Here is a 17739-nt window from a genome sequence, read left to right as displayed (position 1 = left end):
TGAACATAGTCTGTTGACATCTGAGTAAGGGTTGCTGTACACATAATTCGGAGCTGGGGTGGGAGGCTGCCTACCTATTCACGTCATTAATCCAGGCTTGGCCGTGGCTGCAGGCAACGTTGCCGGATGAGAATGCCAAAGAGAAGGGCCTGTACAACTTGCACTTCAGTCCTCTGGGAATTTAGGGCTCTGAAATAAGATACTGCTGTTGGATGAAGGATTTTTACAGAACATCATGCAGCCTCTGGTGCTTTCCACGGTAGACTCCCCCAAAGAGATCCCAAGCTATGTGCTTTCACCTACAGCCTCATTCTCAATTCCCATGACATTTTGGAATAAGGCAGTGAGCTTTTCGAAAATCTGCTGCGTTCCAGACAAGATGGGGGGGACACCAGACAGCGGACCACAGCTGACTCAGGCTTTGCTCCGCCAGCGATCAATAATGAGCATCGACATGGGGAGGAGGCCCAGTTTTTAGCAGATATGAGTGCTTGCATATGGTTCACCTGCCAACTCCTGGGGGTGGGATCCTGGGTTTCCCTGGCAACAGGAGACAGAATCAGTAACACCCAAATGCTTCACAGCTAGTAAAGAAGGAGGGGGATGTCTGGGAATACTAAATGCAGGAAGGCCCTGAGGGGCAGTCTGTGCAGGCTGTTTGCATGGCTGCAAATGAACTGAGCATTCCAGAACTGAAGGGAAACTGTCAGTGTTTGTGTGTGAACACCTCGGGATGGGGGAGAAATTCGATTCAGTTCACATTTAAAGCTGAATCTGTCAAATTTGCACTTTCTGAAACAATATGGGAACTGAAATACTGCCAGCCTTCAAAATTCACACATATCCAAAATTTGTGATGTATTCTTTGTAAACAAAGAATGTTTACAAAAATGCATATATTAGGGAAAAGTGTGCATAAAAATCAATATATTGGTGAAAATAACATAGAAGAATTTATTATATTAGGAGGAATTGCTTGCAAAAATGTGTACATTAGTCAAAACTGTACAGAAAAATGATTTTATTTTGGAGAAATTCACACTGAAGAAATTTCATGAGGATTTTTTTTAAAAAATTGCAAGTTGATGAAGAAATGTGAAAAACTGAACTTAAGGTGGGAAAATGAGAAAGGAGGGAGCTGAAATGGACAGATTCTTCCATCCCTCCTGTATGCATGAATTCCACAAGTGTTTGCATATCAGCAGGTGATTATGAGTCAATAACCAGTACAATAGCTGAGCTGCTTCCTAGCATTTAGTTTTGTTTTCTCTGGCTCTCTTTTTGTGAGATTTTTGCTCTTTCCTATAGCAACAGTTTCCAGAGGTAGAACTGTGTCCGTCTGTTGCAGGAAAAGCAACAGGTGCAGCCCTATAGCATAAGGCTGACTGCATTTCATTCCCTTCTGACCTCCCAGCTTACACCCTCCCACTCCCACCTCAAGCATGCACACCTAAAAGTTAGGATAACTCAGCATGTATCTGAGGAACTGGACTCGCGTCTATAGCATTGATTATTGTCTTTCTATACTGGATTTGGGTTTTAATTCTTGCAAGCTGCCTGTGGGCCTTTTGGGGCTGAAATGCAGGGGAGAGAGAGAGAGAGTATAGTCTGGGGATTATGGAGCCTGTGTTAAGAACATAAGAACATAAGAAGAGCCTGCTGGATCAGGCCAGTGGCCCATCTAGTCCAGCATCCTGTTCTCACAGTGGCCAACCAGGTGCCTGGGGGAAGCCTGCAAGCAGGACCCGAGTGCAAGAACACTCTCCCCTCCTGAGGCTTCCGGCAACTGGTTTTCAGAAGCATGCTGCCTCTGACTAGGGTGGCAGAGCACAGCCATCATGGCTAGTAGCCATTGATAGCCCCATCCTCCATGAATTTGTCTAATCTTCTTTTAAAGCCATCCAAGCTGGTGGCCATTACTGCATCTTGTGGGAGCAAATTCCATAGTTTAACTATGCGCTGAGTAAAGAAGTACTTCCTTTTGTCTGTCCTGAATCTTCCAACATTCAGCTTCTTTGAATGTCCACGAGTTCTAGTATTATGAGAGAGGGAGAAGAACTTTTCTCTATCCACTTTCTCAATGCCATGCATAATTTTATACACTTCTATCATGTCTCCTCTGACCCACCTTTTCTCTAAACTAAAAAGCCCCAAATGCTGCAACCTTTCCTCGTAAGGGAGTCGCTCCATCCCCTTGATCATTCTGGTTGCCCTCTTCTGAACCTTTTCCAACTCTAGAATATCCTTTTTGAGATGAGGCGACCAGAACTGTACACAGTATTCCAAATGCGGCCGCATCATAGATTTATACAACGGCATTATGATATCGGCTGTTTTATTTTCAATACCTTTCCTAATTATCGCTAGCATGGAATTTGCCTTTTTCACAGCTGGCGCACACTGGGTCGACATTTTCATCGTGCTGTCCATTACAACCCCGAGGTCTCTCTCCTGGTCGGTCACCGCCAGTTCAGACCCCATGACCGTATATGTGAAATTAAGATTTTTTGCTCCAATATGCATAATTTTACACTTGTTTATATTGAATTGCATTTGCCATTTTTCCGCCCATTCACTCAGTTTGGAGAGGTCTTTTTGGAGCTCTTCGCAATCCCTTTTTGTTTTAACAACCCTGAACAATTTAGTGTCGTCAGCAAACTTGGCCACTTCACTGCTCACTCCTAATTCTAGGTCATTAATGAACAAGTTGAAAAGTACAGGTCCCAATACCGATCCTTGAGGGACTCCACTTTCTACAGCCCTCCATTGGGAGAACTGTCCGTTTATTCCTACTCTCTGCTTTCTGCTTCTTAACCAATTCCTTATCCACAAGAGGACCTCTCCTCTTATTCCATGACTGCTAAGCTTCCTCAGAAGCCTTTGGTGAGGTACCTTGTCAAACGCTTTTTGAAAGTCTAAGTACACTATGTCCACTGGATCACCTCTATCTATATGCTTGTTGACACTCTCAAGGAATTCTAATAGGTTATTGAGACAGGACTTTCCCTTGCAGAAGCCATGCTGGCTCTGCTTCAGCAAGGCTTGTTCTTCTATGTGCTTAGTTAATCTAGCTTTAATCATACTTTCTACCAGTTTTCCAGGGACAGAAGTTAAGCTAACCGGCCTGTAATTTCCGGGATCCCCTCTGGATCCCTTTTTGAAGATTGGCGTTACATTTGCCACTTTCCAGTCCTCAGGCACGGAGGAGGACCCAAGGGACAAGTTACATATTTTAGTTAGCAGATCAGCAATTTCACCTTTGAGTTCTTTGAGAACTCTCGGGTGGATGCCATCCGGGCCCGGTGATTTGTCAGTTTTTATATTGTCCATTTAGCCTAGAACTTCCTCTCTCGTTACCACTATTTGTCTTAGTTCCTCAGAATCCCTTCCTGCAAATGTTAGTTCAGGTTCAGGGATCTGCCCTATATCTTCCACTGTGAAGACAGATGCAAAGAATTCATTTAGCTTCTCTGCAATCTCCTTATCGTTCTTTAGTACACCTTTGACTCCCTTATCATCCAAGGGTCCAATCGTCTCCCTAGATGGTCTCCTGCTTTGAATGTATTTATAGAATTTTTTGTTGTTGGTTTTTATGTTCTTAGCAATGTGCTCCTCAAATTCTTTTTTAGCATCCCTTATTGTCTTCTTGCATTTCTTTTGCCAGAGTTTATGTTCTTTTTTATTTTCTTCATTCGGACAAGACTTCCATTTTCTGAAGGAAGACTTTTTGCCTCTAAGAGCTTCCTTGACTTTGCTCGTTAGCCATGCTGGCATCTTCTTGGCCTGGCGGTACCTTTTCTGATCTGCGGTATGCACTCCAGTTGAGCTTCTAATATTGTGTTTTTAAACAACTTCCAAGCATTTTCGAGTGATGTGACCCTCTGGACTTTGTTTTTGAGCTTTCTTTTTACCAATCCCCTCATTTTTGTGAAGTTTCCTCTTTTGAAGTCAAATGTGACCGTGCTGGATTTTCTTGGCAATTGGCCAGTTACATGTATGTTTAATTTAATAGCACTGTGGTCACTGCTCCCAATCGGTTCAACAACACTTACATCTCGCACCAGGTCCCGGTCCCCACTGAGGATTAAGTCCAGGGTTGCCGTCCCTCTGGTCGGTTCCATGACCAACTGGTCTAGGGAATAGTCATTTAGAATATCTAGAAACTTTGCTTCTTTGTCATGACTGGAACACATATGAAGCCAGTCTATGTCCGGGTAGTTGAAGTCACCCATTACTACCACATTTCCTAGTTTGGATGCTTCCTCAATTTCATATCTCATCTCAAGGTCTCCCTGAGCATTTTGATCAGGGGGACGATAGATCGTTCCCAGTATTAAGTCCCTCCTGGGGCACGGTATCACCACCCACAACGATTCTGTAGAGGAGTCTGCCTCTTTTGGGGTTTCGAGCTTGCTGGATTCAATGCCTTCTTTCACGTATAGAGCGACTCCGCCACCAATACGTTGTTTGTGCCTGTATACAAGACGTTCATACTTAGGCTAAAACTCTTTGATTCATGGCTGTCGACCAGGGAGGGTGAGCCTCCGGTCCAAGGGCCAAGCGTAGCTGTCCAAGCCTAACTGTCCTTTGGGACTCTGCCCAGGCTGCCGCCACCGGCCTGGGCCACATTTTGCATCCCACCCTCTCCACTTGGCGTGCTTTGTGTGTTCTTGGGTGTCTAGCTTGAGAGATGAGCGCACGGGAAAGCGAAGAGAAACCTCTGACCGAATGTCACCTCTTGCGCTAAAGTAGGAATCGCACATGTTGTACCACCCACTTTGCCCTCCGGCCTCGCCCACTGCTGGCACGTGGACCCCCCCCCCCGAAGGCTACCTAAGAGGGCCTGTGGCCGGCTGGCTATAAAAAGTTCCCCCGCCCCGGCTTGAGCCACAGGCCGAGTACACTTCTAGGTTAACCGGCTCTGCCTGCCGGACACCCCCTGCCCGCAGCGCAGCAGCTGCTGTGCTGGAACCGGGCGACGCCTTCATCCCCGGGCCTGGGAGGTTATGGTTACGGCCTCCTCCTGTCCTCCTCTCCCAGAAGGAGCTTGCGCGCTCCCCCCCCCACCGCCTCTCCCCACAGAGGCCTGCCTGCGTCCCCGCTGGCCCCCTCACCCCTCTCTTCCCACTCCCACAGAGCCATGGGGGTGCTGGTGTCCAAGCGGCAGACGGTGGAGCAGGTCCAGAGGGTCAGCCTGGCGGTGTCCGCCTTCAAGGACGGGCTGCGGGAGCGCCCTGCTGCCAAGCGCAAGCCGGAGGGAGCCGCCAGCCGGCGAGGGACCATCGAGGACGCGGTGCAAGAGCTCCAGGAGGAGGCGGCAGCGGAAGGGGGGTCTCCGGCAGGACCCTCGCGGCAGGAGGGCGGCAGCAGGCGGAGGGCAGCCTGGGAGAGGCTGCGGGACGGGCGAGGTGTGGAGCCCGAGGAGCTCGGCCCCGCCACCAGCCTCACGCCGCCAGCCTCTGCCCGCCCCACGCGGGGGCAACACGACGACGAGCCCATCGAGATCAGCCTGGCGCAGCGGGAGCAGGTAGGCGCTGGGGGCGTCGCTGGCCTGGGCAGAGGGGAAGGGAGGCGAGAGGCGGGGACAGACGGGCATGGCAAAGGCCTGGGCGACTAGAGGACCAGGGCAAGACCTCGATCATACCCCTGGTCCTACTGAACTGGGGAGGGCATCCCCCCCCCAAAGTGGGCAGACATGCAACTTCCCTTCTCTGTTGTTGTTTTATCTGCAACTAATTTAAAAGTCACCAGCTCCGCCACCTGCAAATAGGAGTGCAACAATGGGGCAGCTGTTTTGGTTATCTGTGCCCTTATTCATGCTCTGGTATTTCCTGGATAGAAAACGGCCATTGGCTAGCGGACTCTGAAGCTGCAGTTGGTGCAAAATGGTGCAGTTAGCTGCTGACTGGGACTGGGCATTGTCTCACTGGGGCTTAAAGAACTCCGGTGGGACTTATTTTTTAATTAATTATTTATTACATTTGTATACCGCCCCATAGCCGAAGCTCTCTGGGCGGTTTACAACAATTAAAAACATTAAAAACAAATATACATATATACAAATTTAAAAACAATTTTAAAAAACAATTTAAAAACACATGCTAAAATGCCTGGGAGAAGAGGAAAGTCTTGACCTGGCGCTGAAAAGATAACAGTGTTGGCACCAGGCACACCTCATCAGGAAAATCATTCCATAATTGGGGGGCCACCACTGAGAAAGCCGTCTCCCTTGTTGCCAGCCTCCCAGCTTCCCTTGGAGTAGGCACCCAGAGGAGGGCCTTGGATGCTGAGCATAGCGTACAGGTGGGTTCGTGTCGGGAGAGGCGTTTCATCAGGTATTGTGGTCCCAAGCCTTGTACTCTGACGATTTCTGAGCAAAACTGCTTAGCTTTACTGCTTGGGACGTGGATACGCTGGGGGAACAGCTCCTTCCACTTTAACCCATCTGCATATTTTGGTCAACCTTTGCCAACCTGGCGCCCTCCAGATGTTTTGGACTACAGTTTCCATCAGCCCCAGCCAGCACAGCTGGAGGGCACCAGTTTGGAGAAGGCTGGTTTAGATAATGGGAAGGCTCTCCTATGTATCCTCATATGAGTGGAAGTGGGTGGTATCCAGGGAAAAGGCCTTCTCAGTTGGGGCACTTTAAACTGGCTAAAGGCACTCCTAGCCACTGGTCACCTGGGCCTCTAGGAGCACCCCTAGACAACGAACTTGCTCTTTCAGAGGGAGCGCGGCTCCATTCGAAGCAGGCAACTGACTAATTATCCAGACATGGGAACCACCAGCACCTCCATCTTGCTAGGATTCAGATTCAGTTTTTTGGCCCTCATCCAGCCCACCACCAAATCAAGACACTGTCCCGGGGCTTGCATGGCCTCTCTCAGATCAGATGTTACGGAGAAATTGAGCTGGGTATCATCAGCATACTGCAGACACCTTGCCCCAAATCTCCTGATGACCATCCCCAAGGGCTTCATATAGATGTTAAACAGCATGGGGGACAAGATGGTACCCTGTGGCACCCCACAGCACAGCTGCCAGGGGGCCAAAAGAGTCACAAAGTGGCAAAATTGGGAATGGAGAGACTGAGTGAGCCTTTATGCGTTTGAATCTTTGCTAAAGATTACACCTTCCCTGCAAATTAGTCAGACAGATACTTTAAGCTTTAAAATAAGAAATAACTGCTTTATTCTGGAAGTACATGTACTTGATAGGAAAGAGTTCTACACCTAGCTAACTAGCTAAGTTGGAGATGCAAACACTAAGCCTAGTGTTTGCCCTCATGCTTGGAGGAGAGGGAGAGACAAAGAGAAGATGTCTGCTCTCCCTCTCAAGAGAAAGGAGGAGGAAGGAGATGTGGTCAACATCCTGAGAATATCAGTCTAGCAGGAAGGGGAGTCAGCAGGAGATCAAAGGAGAGAGGTATAGCTTAGCAATCAGGAGGTCTCCTCTGTTGGAATGTATGTGGTTCAACTCCAACTTGTGGATTGAGGCTGTATGGGGTTAAAAAGGGTAGCTAGAGAGGAGACCTCTTGGTTGCTAGGCTATACCTATCCCTTTGATCTCCTGCTGTCTCTCCCCTTCCTGCTAGACTGATATGCAAGGAATGTTGATCCCAGTTCCTTCCCGCCTTCCCAGTCTCTTTCTTCTTTCTCTCGAGAGGGGAGCAGACATCTTTCCTTTGTCTCTCCTCTCAACCAGCGTGAGGGCTAGCACTGAGACCAGTGCCGGCTGCTCCAACATAGCTAGTTAGCTAGATATAGAACTCTTTCCTATCAAGTATGTACTTCCAGAATAAAGTAGTTATTTCTTATTTTAAAGCTTAAAGTCTCTGTCTGACTAATTTTCAGGGAAGGTAGAATCTTAGCAAAGATTCAGACACACACACATAAGCTCACTCAAAACTCTCCATTCTGCTACGCAACTGTGCAGGGTCCTACAGGACATTGGGCCCATCATCCTATATCCTCTCTAGCTACCCTTTTTAACCCCATGCAGCCTCAACCCACAAGTTGGAGTTGAACCACATATTCCAACAAAAAGACAGTCACCCAATGCTATTCTCTGAAAACGACCCTGGAGATAGGATCAGAACCACTAAAACAGTGCCTCCAATACCCATCTCACCAAGTCGACCCAGAAGGATACCATGGTGAATGGTATCAAAAGCCGCTGAGAGATCAAGTAGGAATAACAGGGTCACACTCCCCCTGTCCTTCTCCCGATAAAGATCATCCATCAGGGCAACCAATTCAGTCCCATAACCAGGCCTGAACCCAGACATGAACGGGTCAAGATAATTTATAGAGGTCAGTTCCCTCTTTGGAGGCCTGTCCAGTCAAAGTCTGGCTTAAAGATAAAGAGCCATGAGAAGGGGGAACTGAGGAGGGTCTTGACGTTGCCCATGGATGGTGAACAGCCCTCGGACAGCAGACTCAGCAGGCACCCAAGTCACCCAGTCATAGTCTTCCCCACCAGAGTGAGATATCTCATACTTCTGCTTATATTATCGTAATTTATTTAAGAACATAAGAACATAAGAAGAGGCTGCTGGATCAGGCCAGTGGCCCATCTAGTCCAGCATCCTGTTCTCACAGTGGCCTACCAGGTGCCTGGGGGAAGCCCGCAAGCAGGACCCGAGTGCAAGAACACTCTCCCCTCCTGAGGCTTCCGGCAACTGGTTTTCAGAAGCATGCTGCCTCTGACTAGGGTGGCACAGCACAGCCATCATGGCTAGTAGCCATTGATAGCCCTGTCCTCCATGAATTTGTCTAATCTTCTTTTAAAGCCGTCCAAGCTGGTGGCCATTACTGCATCTGGTGGGAGCAAATTCCATAGTTTAACTATGCGCTGAGTAAAGAAGTACTTCCTTTTGTCTGTCCTGAATCTTCCAACATTCAGCTTCTTTGAATGTCCACGAGTTCTAGTATTCTGAGAGAGGGAGAAGAACTTTTCTCTATCCACTTTCTCAATGCCATGCATAGTTTTATACACTTCTATCATGTCTCCTCTGACCCGCCTATTCTCTAAACTAAAAAGCCCCAAATGCTGCAACCTTTCCTCATAAGGGAGTCGCTCCATCCCCTTGATCATTCTGGTTGCCCTCTTCTGAACCTTTTCCAACTCTAGAATATCCTTTTTGAGATGAGGCGACCAGAACTGTACACAGTATTCCAAATGCGGCCGCACCATAGATTTATACAACGGCATTATGATATCGGCTGTTTTATTTTCAATACCTTTCCTAATTATCGCTAGCATGGAATTTGCCTTTTTCACAGCTGCCGCACACTGGGTCGACATTTTCATCGTGCTGTCCACTACAACTCCGAGGTCTCTCTCCTGGTCGGTCACCGCCAGTTCAGACCCCATGAGCGTATATGTGAAATGAAGATTTTTTGCTCCAATATGCATAATTTTACACTTGTTTATATTGAATTGCATTTGCCATTTTTCCGCCCATTCACTCAGTTTGGAGAGGTCTTTTTGGAGCTCTTCGCAATCCCTTTTTGTTTTAACAACCCTGAACAATTTAGTGTCATCAGCAAACTTGGCCACTTCACTGCTCAGTCCTAATTCTAGGTCATTAATGAACAAGTTGAAAAGTACAGGTCCCAATACCGATCCTTGAGGGACTCCACTTTCTACAGCCCTCCATTGGGAGAACTGTCCGTTTATTCCTACTCTCTGCTTTCTGCTTCTTAACCAATTCCTTATCCACAAGAGGACCTCTCCTCTTATTCCATGACTGCTAAGCTTCCTCAGAAGCCTTTGGTGAGGTACCTTGTCAAACGCTTTTTGAAAGTCTAAGTACACTATGTCCACTGGATCACCTCTATCTATATGCTTGTTGACACTCTCAAGGAATTCTAATAGGTTATTGAGACAGGACTTTCCCTTGCAGAAGCCATGCTGGCTCTGCTTCAGCAAGGCTTGTTCTTCTATGTGCTTAGTTAATCTAGCTTTAATAATACTTTCTACCAGTTTTCCAGGGACAGAAGTTAAGCTAACTGGCCTGTAATTTCCGGGATCCCCTCTGGATCCCTTTTTGAAGATTGGCGTTACATTTGCCACTTTCCAGTCCTCAGGCACGGAGGAGGACCCAAGGGACAAGTTACATATTTTAGTTAGCAGATCAGCAATTTCACCTTTGAGTTCTTTGAGAACTCTCGGGTGGATGCCATCCGGGCCCAGTGATTTGTCTGTTTTTATATTGTCCATTAAGCTTAGAACTTCCTCTCTCGTTACCACTATTTGTCTTAGTTCCTCAGAATCCCTTCCTGCAAATGTTAGTTCAGGTTCAGGGATCTGCCCTATATCTTCCACTGTGAAGACAGATGCAAAGAATTCATTTAGCTTCTCTGCAATCTCCTTATCGTTCTTTAGTACACCTTTGACTCCCTTATCATCCAAGGGTCCAATCGTCTCCCTAGATGGTCTCCTGCTTTGAATGTATTTATAGAATTTTTTGTTGTTGGTTTTTATGTTCTTAGCAATGTGCTCCTCAAATTCTTTTTTAGCATCCCTTATTGTCTTCTTGCATTTCTTTTGCCAGAGTTTGTGTTCTTTTTTATTTTCTTCATTCGGACAAGACTTCCATTTTCTGAAGGAAGACTTTTTGCCTCTAAGAGCTTCCTTGACTTTGCTCGTTAACCATGCTGGCATCTTCTTGGCCCTGGCGGTACCTTTTCTGATCTGCGGTATGCTCTCCAGTTGAGCTTCTAATATTGTGTTTTTAAACAACTTCCAAGCATTTTCGAGTGATGTGACCCTCTGGACTTTGTTTTTCAGCTTTCTTTTTACCAATCCCCTCATTTTTCTGAAGTTTCCTCTTTTGAAGTCAAATGTGACCGTGTTGGATTTTCTTGGCAATTGGCCAGTTACATGTATGTTTAATTTAATAGCACTGTGGTCACTGCTCCCAATCGGTTCAACAACGCTTATATTTTGCACCAGGTCCCGGTCCCCACTGAGGATTAAGTCCAGGGTTGCCGTCCCTCTGGTCGGTTCCATGACCAACTGGTCTAGGGAATAGTCATTTAGAATATCTAGAAACTTTGCTTCTTTGTCATGACTGGAACACATATGCAGCCGGTCTATGTCCGGGTAGTTGAAGTCACCCATTACTACCACATTTCCTAGTTTGGATGCTTCCTCAATTTCATATCTCATCTCCAGGTCTCCCTGAGCATTTTGATCAGGGGGACGATAGATCGTTCCCAGTATTAAGTCCCTCTTGGGGCATGGTATCACCACCCACAACGATTCTGTGGAGGAGTCTGCCTCTTTTGGGGTTTCGAGCTTGCTGGATTCAATGCCTTCTTTCACGTATAGAGCGACTCCGCCACCAATACGTCCTTCCCTGTCCTTCCGATATAGTTTATATCCAGGGATAACCATATCCCACTGGTTTTCTCCATTCCACCAGGTCTCCGTTATGCTCACTATATCAATGCTCTCCTCTAAGACCAAGCACTCCAGTTCTCCCATCTTGGTTCGCAGGCTCCTAGCATTAGCGTACAGGCACTTGTAAGCAGTGTCTCTCTTCAAGTGTCTTTGGCACTTGTGGTTTGGCCTGTGGTAATTTTGCTCTTCTGAATTTATATCCTGTGCCCCTGCTTTCACAATGCCTACTTCTAGGCCTACCCCTTTTAAAATTTCATCATTTCTTTGGTTTTTATCCCAGGGGGGAGGTTTATTCCAAATCGGACCTTTCTCAGCTCCTGTCGGGTTTTCCCCCTCAGTCAGTTTAAAAGCTGCTCTGCCACCTTTTTAATTTTAAGTGCCAGCAGTCTGGTTCCATTCTGGTTCAAGTGGAGCCCGTCCCTTTTGTACAGGCCCGGCTTGTCCCAAAATGTTCCCCAGTGCCTAACAAATCCAAATTTCTAAATGTGTATGTTTGCATCTATATTACCATGTGCCCATTTTATGAAAATCGGTGTCCTCTTTTTTCGTCTTCTTTTGGCAATGCATAGCTGGGGCACCCTGTTTGGTACTCACTCCCCCAGGGGTGGTTCACCTGCCGCAAACGCTCTCTGGCCTTTTCAGTGCCGGGTGAAGACCTGCTTATTCTGCCAGGCTTTGGGTGAAATGTTTTACCACTGCTTTTTAAGTACTGTTTATTACTGATTGATTGATAATAAATTATAAATATATACTGCTTTTCAGTCATGCTCATGGGGAAGTTTACATTAAAAGTTTATTTTTATGACTTTTTGTAAAAAACCCAGAATATTATGATGTTGTTATATTATTTCATAAACTGCTGTGAAATGTTCTGTTGAAAGGCAGGATAAAATCTATGAATTGTTGTTGTTGTTAAAAATACCAACAACTGGGACAGTAATAGTAATATATTATTGTTATTATTGTTGTTTATTAAATTTATATCCTGCTTTTCCTCCCAGAAGGAGCCCAGGGTGGCAAACAAAAACACTAAAACCAACCAAAAACATCTTAAAAACAGACTTTAAAATATATGAAAACAAAACATCTCTTGAAACGTATCATACATATCATATGTCATGCTCATGGCAGGGATAGCCAAGTCTAGAATTCAGGCTCTTTAGGATTAGGCTGCCCTAGCATCCATTTCCAGCCCCCCACAATGGCCCTCCTAGCCATGAGGAGGTAGCCGCTGTTTAGAGCGGGCACGAAAAGCCCCACAGGGAATGATTCCAGCACCTTTATCCTGCCACAGGCAGACAAAAGAGGCGGGGCTAGAACCCTCCACGAGGGCCTGGGCCTTGCGGTGCTCACTGCTCAGGGCCTGAACCATCCCTCCCCCTCCCCATGCCTTCCCTGGCAGGTGACCAACGACGAGATGTGTGAGGTGTGCGAGGTCTGGACGGCAGAGAGCCTCCTACCGTGCCGTGTGTGCACGCGGGTCTACCACGACGGCTGCCTGCACCGGATGGGCTTCCTGCCCCAGGACAGCGCCGCTGAGGTCACTGAGGCTGCCCATTCGGAGGCCGGCTGGAGCTGCTACTCATGTGTAAGCAGTGGGCGTTGTGGGATGCTGGGGGAGGGGCGGAGACAGAAGTCTGCCCAAGAAGCAGGTGCCCTCCAGCCATGTTCCAGCTCCCATCAGTCCCAGCCGCTATAGCCATGAGGGTTGCAGTCCAAACATCTGGAAGGCACCAGCTTGATAAGGCATGATTTATGCAATGCTACAAACAGTCATTTGTAATGTGGAATGATTGATTGATTGATTATTTGATTTATATCCCACCCTTCCTCCCAGCAGGAGCCCAGGGTGGCATAGGTTAGTCCTAAACAATGATAGTCCTTACTGTGGCTACTGAACATAGATGTTATGCACAACAAATTTATGCTGTTTCCACTGAAGGGATGTGGTCTTGAAATGTGTCCAAATCCACAAGCACCACGTTTTTGCCACCGAGCACTGCAGTAGTACCGGTGCAGTCCTCCTGAAGAGGGCTGGCCTTTGGCTAGAAAAATAACAAGGGAGGGTATAATAATTAGGAGTGTGTTCAAACACTGACATTCAAAGATGCATGAAAGGGGGTCACCACAAAGGACCTCTTCAAATGCCAGCATTTGATGGCAGCAAATGGCAGAGATCAAAAGGGACTTACGAAAGGGTCTCAGAGAGCAGCCCTGTCCTAGCCAGCAGCATCCTCTTCTGCATGCCTTTCTCCCTGGTGGGGAGCACTGTTTGAGAGCCAGCGGGGGAGAGGTAGTTCCCCCTCAGCTTCCTACAAGTGCTCTGAAGCAGCTTTCCCCAACTTGCTGCCCTCCAGATGTTTTACACTACAAACCCCAATTTCCAAGAGTTTTAGCACAAAACATCTGGAAGGCATCAGGTTGGGGAAGGGTGCTTGAAAGGGATGAGAAGAGAAACCTCCCTTCCCAGTCAAGCCAGTGAGCAGGAAGTGGGATGCAAACTCAGGTGTGGGTTGTCTCCCGCTGAGGTTAAGCCGCCACTCTGAAAACAAAGCAAGACATTTACAGCTCTCCGTGATGTAGAGTATAAGCAAGAAATGTCTGAGAAGTGGCCAGAGTTGGCTTGAAACCAGAACTAGCCATGCCTCCAGATCCTCACTGTTTTGCAGGAGGGATTCATGTGCATACTAGAACGTTAGGCTTGTGCAGCTAAAGTGGTTTAAAGGGTTCTGTCGCTGTAGTGGAACAGATCCACTTTTTAAAAAATAAAAACCGGACTTTTTTGCATTTAGGAAATGACGAGGAAATGCATCAAAAAGTGTGGAATGAATGAATGATTAATAGGAAGACGTGTAAGCACCCCACAGGCAAATGAGGATGTATGCTCTTTGTCATATAACCACCCTGGAAACAAATCAGAACGAATGCTCAGTAAAGACCAGATATAATCTAACTTCCCTGTAAACAAATCAGGATGAAAGCTCAATAAGCTGGTTGTCTGGAGGGGCTTTGGGGCAGGCCAGGTTTCCAGTGGATTGTGGAAGGGAGGTGGACAGAATGTCCTATGCAGCAGTTTCTCTCCACTGCAAGGTTACTGTTCCCAGCCCCCCACCAGCCACCAGTGGCACTTCCAGACTGTCGCTACTTTCAGGTGGGATTGAGTCACATACCAGCAACGTCTGGTATGTACAGTTATAGTTGATTGGGAGGTCTTGTGCAACAATCCTGCTCCCCCAAAATACTGGACTTTTTGCAATACAGCAAGTGATTGGAAGTGTGGAATAACATTTGCTTTGGCACAATGTCATCCACAAACAAATCAGAATGTATGTTCATTAAATAGCCAACATCGTCTAATGTCCCTGCAAACAAATCAGGATGCATGCTCAATAAACTGGTTGTTGGGAACCACCCCAAGTCTCCATCAGACTTTAAAGAGCAGAATCCTCCTGTGCAAGTCTACTTGAAAGGAAGTCTCATTGTGTTGCTGTTATTATTATAATTATAATTATAATTATAATTATTATTATTTATACCCCGCCTTTTGGCCAAAGGCCCTCAAGGCGGCTTACAAAGAAAAATAAACACAGGTATAAAAATACAATATAAAATACAATAAAAATACAATAAAAGCAATACAATTTACCAAAATTAAATTAAATAACAAATAACATTATAATAACAAATAAAATTAAATAACAAGTAACATTATCATGATCGGCACCGCCAAGAAAGAGGAGGTGGTGTTAGCGGGGGTGGCAGCTCCCGAGAGGCAGAAGGGCGACAGGCATTTGTTACAGCGCAGCTGTTGGCTGTCTCAATGTGGTCTTCCTCTCCATGTCCCCGGGCTTGCTCAGCTGCTGCTGCCCCGGCTGCTTCTGCTGATGGTGGTGGGGATGGTTTATGTCAGGGGGCGGCTGCTGCAGGAGCTCGGTCTCAGGGACCTGGGCCTTGCCTGGAGGAGGAGGACACGGCAGCAGCAGCTGTTGCTGAGCAGGAGGCCCCGTGTTGGGAGGCCCCATGCTGGGAGGCTCCACACCAGGCTGTTGTTGGGCAGGAGGCACCGGGCTCAAAAATGGCTGCCTCCAAGAATTACTCCCTAATTACTCCAAGAATTGCACCCTAAAATTGATGAGTAAGAGGTGGATTTTCAAGCAGATTCTTACAACTCAGATTTCCTTGCAATCATATGAGTTTGTGTTCTTTGAATTTGAATGTTCTAAAACATGCTCAGTTTAGGATGCTGTTGAGTTTAAGGGGTTAGGAGCAATGAGGTATTTACATGCTTCCCATATTTTTAATTAATAGTTTTGTAGTTTGCTTCAAACATCAATTACAAAAACTTGGTTTGACACTTTGGAAGCAGGCTAAATGATACAAAGTTTGTACCTGCGTGTAAATGTATTTAATTTACAGTTTGGGGGGGGGGGAGAGAAATTCTGTTTGGTTTACATTTAAAGCCAAGTCTATCTAATTAGCACTTTCTGAAATCTTTCCATCCCTACTTGCAGTGGTGGGTAGAGAGGAGAGAGAAACAGAATCTGCAGATAAGAACAACATGAGAACCAAAAACAACCATCCTTCAAAATTCACACTTATCTGAATTTTGCGATGTAATTTTCCAACCAACCAGTTTTTACAAAAATGCATATATTAGGGGGAAATGTGCATAAAAATGAATATATTAGTGAAAATATCATATTTATTCATGTATTTATTTATTTGTTATTTGATTTATATCCTGCCCTTCCTCCCAGCAGGAGCCCAGGGTAGCAGACATAAAGGATACAAAATTATTAGGAGAAATTGCTTGTACAAATGTGTACATTAGTCAAAACTGCGTATAAAAATGTGTGTTAGGACAAATTTGCACTAAAATGCTGAATAATCCTCATGGGATCTTTTTTTTAAAAAATCAGAAATTGCTGCAGAGATGTGGAGAACTGAATTAAAGATCTGAAAAATGAGAATCGGAGACCACCAAAATGGGCAGATCTTTCCATCCCTACTTGCAGGGGGGGGGGGAGGGAGCGGCTGAATCTGCAAAGTGCTCAGCAGCGTAGCTGGAGCCTCCCAGCAAACAACTCACCCTGTGCTCCTCTCCTCTTTTTGCACCCCCCATCAACTTCTACCCCAGGACAACCTCAACTTGTTACTCACAGAAGAAGAGATGAGGAGCCTATCCCAATCCTTCCGACAATGCAAGGTCACCCCTGGTAAGCCTTCCACGCTGTGGAGATGCACTTTGCTACACACGGACATGGTAGGTGATGTGTTCATCCATACAAACATGAACAGATGGAAGGAGGAGATCACACCAGCTGGTCTTGCCCCCTCCCCTTCCATGCATTCACCTGAACCACATGAACAAATTGAAGTTTGGGTGAGCGATGTGTGGAAGCAAGAGGGTGGGCCAGTGGGCACAACCTCTCCCCCCATCATGCATTGACTTTGACTTGGACAGATGTCCTCAGAACTTTCTCCTTTAACTGTGTGGACAGGAGGCCAATCCAGAGCTGTGACCTGCCCCTTGGGGGAAGGTGGAATGATGATGAGGGGACACCATGGCACTGGGCAGGAAGTGGAAGAGAGGACTATCCTGGGGGTCTTCAGTGGGGCTGGAATCGTCACTGGGTTCAAAGCTGAGGCTTCCCCTTAACTGAGGGCCCTCCTTCTGAGGAGGAGGAGAGCATGCCGAACTGGCAGTTGAAGGAGTGAAAGAAGCATCCGCGCGCACACACGTACACACACACTGATCCTGCTCTTGTGGTGGCTCTGCAGAGAGTGCGCTGACCTTGGATGACTTCTTGAACTACAAGCGCCTGTCGAGGCAGCAAGAGGGCGAGCAGCCCACCAGTGAAGAACAGGAAGAACGTGATACTCTGCAATTTGCTGCCCTGGACCCTGAGAAGTCGGGCCACATTGAATGGGTGGATTTCCTCTCCCACGAGTCCATCCTGCTGCTGCAGAGGACACGCACACAGGTTGGTGGTGCCTCTCACTGCAGAGTAACACTGGTGAGGCCAGCTAGGAACCCAGGAAGCTGCCTTAAACTGAGCCACACAGGCCACTGGTGCACCCAGGGTAGTATTGTCTCCTCTGACTGGCTGCAGCTCTGCAAGGCCTCCTCTCCAGGATGGTGAGATGGTGAGGGTTGGGCCCGGGACTTTCTGCAGGCAAAGGAGGGGCGCTGCCCCCGGGCTACAGCCCTTAAGCTGCCTTCTGCTGAGTCAGGCCATTGGTCCACCTAGTCCAGTACCATCTGCTCTGGCTGGCAGCAGCCTCCAAGGTCTTGGGCAAAGACAGAACTGTCCCTGATTTAGAGATTAA

The 17739-nt window shown here is 47.0% G+C and overlaps 1 protein-coding gene across 1 annotated transcript in view; it reads left to right on the top strand.

The window, feature by feature from the left end:
* PHF24 (PHD finger protein 24) overlaps positions 1 to 17739 on the top strand; it is a 44157-nt gene that overhangs the window by 18050 nt on the left and 8368 nt on the right. Inside the window, exons 2-5 of the mRNA XM_061607344.1 lie at positions 5137 to 5527; positions 12812 to 12997; positions 16547 to 16625; positions 17191 to 17393. Of these exons, the coding sequence (XP_061463328.1) occupies positions 5141 to 5527; positions 12812 to 12997; positions 16547 to 16625; positions 17191 to 17393 (855 nt within the window). The 5' untranslated portion in view covers positions 5137 to 5140. The remainder of the gene's footprint in view (positions 1 to 5136; positions 5528 to 12811; positions 12998 to 16546; positions 16626 to 17190; positions 17394 to 17739) is intronic.

Source organism: Rhineura floridana, chromosome 1 (genome assembly GCF_030035675.1).
Source record: "Rhineura floridana isolate rRhiFlo1 chromosome 1, rRhiFlo1.hap2, whole genome shotgun sequence".
Taxonomy (NCBI): domain Eukaryota; kingdom Metazoa; phylum Chordata; class Lepidosauria; order Squamata; family Rhineuridae; genus Rhineura; species Rhineura floridana.
This window is presented reverse-complemented; position numbering and strand designations above follow the sequence as displayed.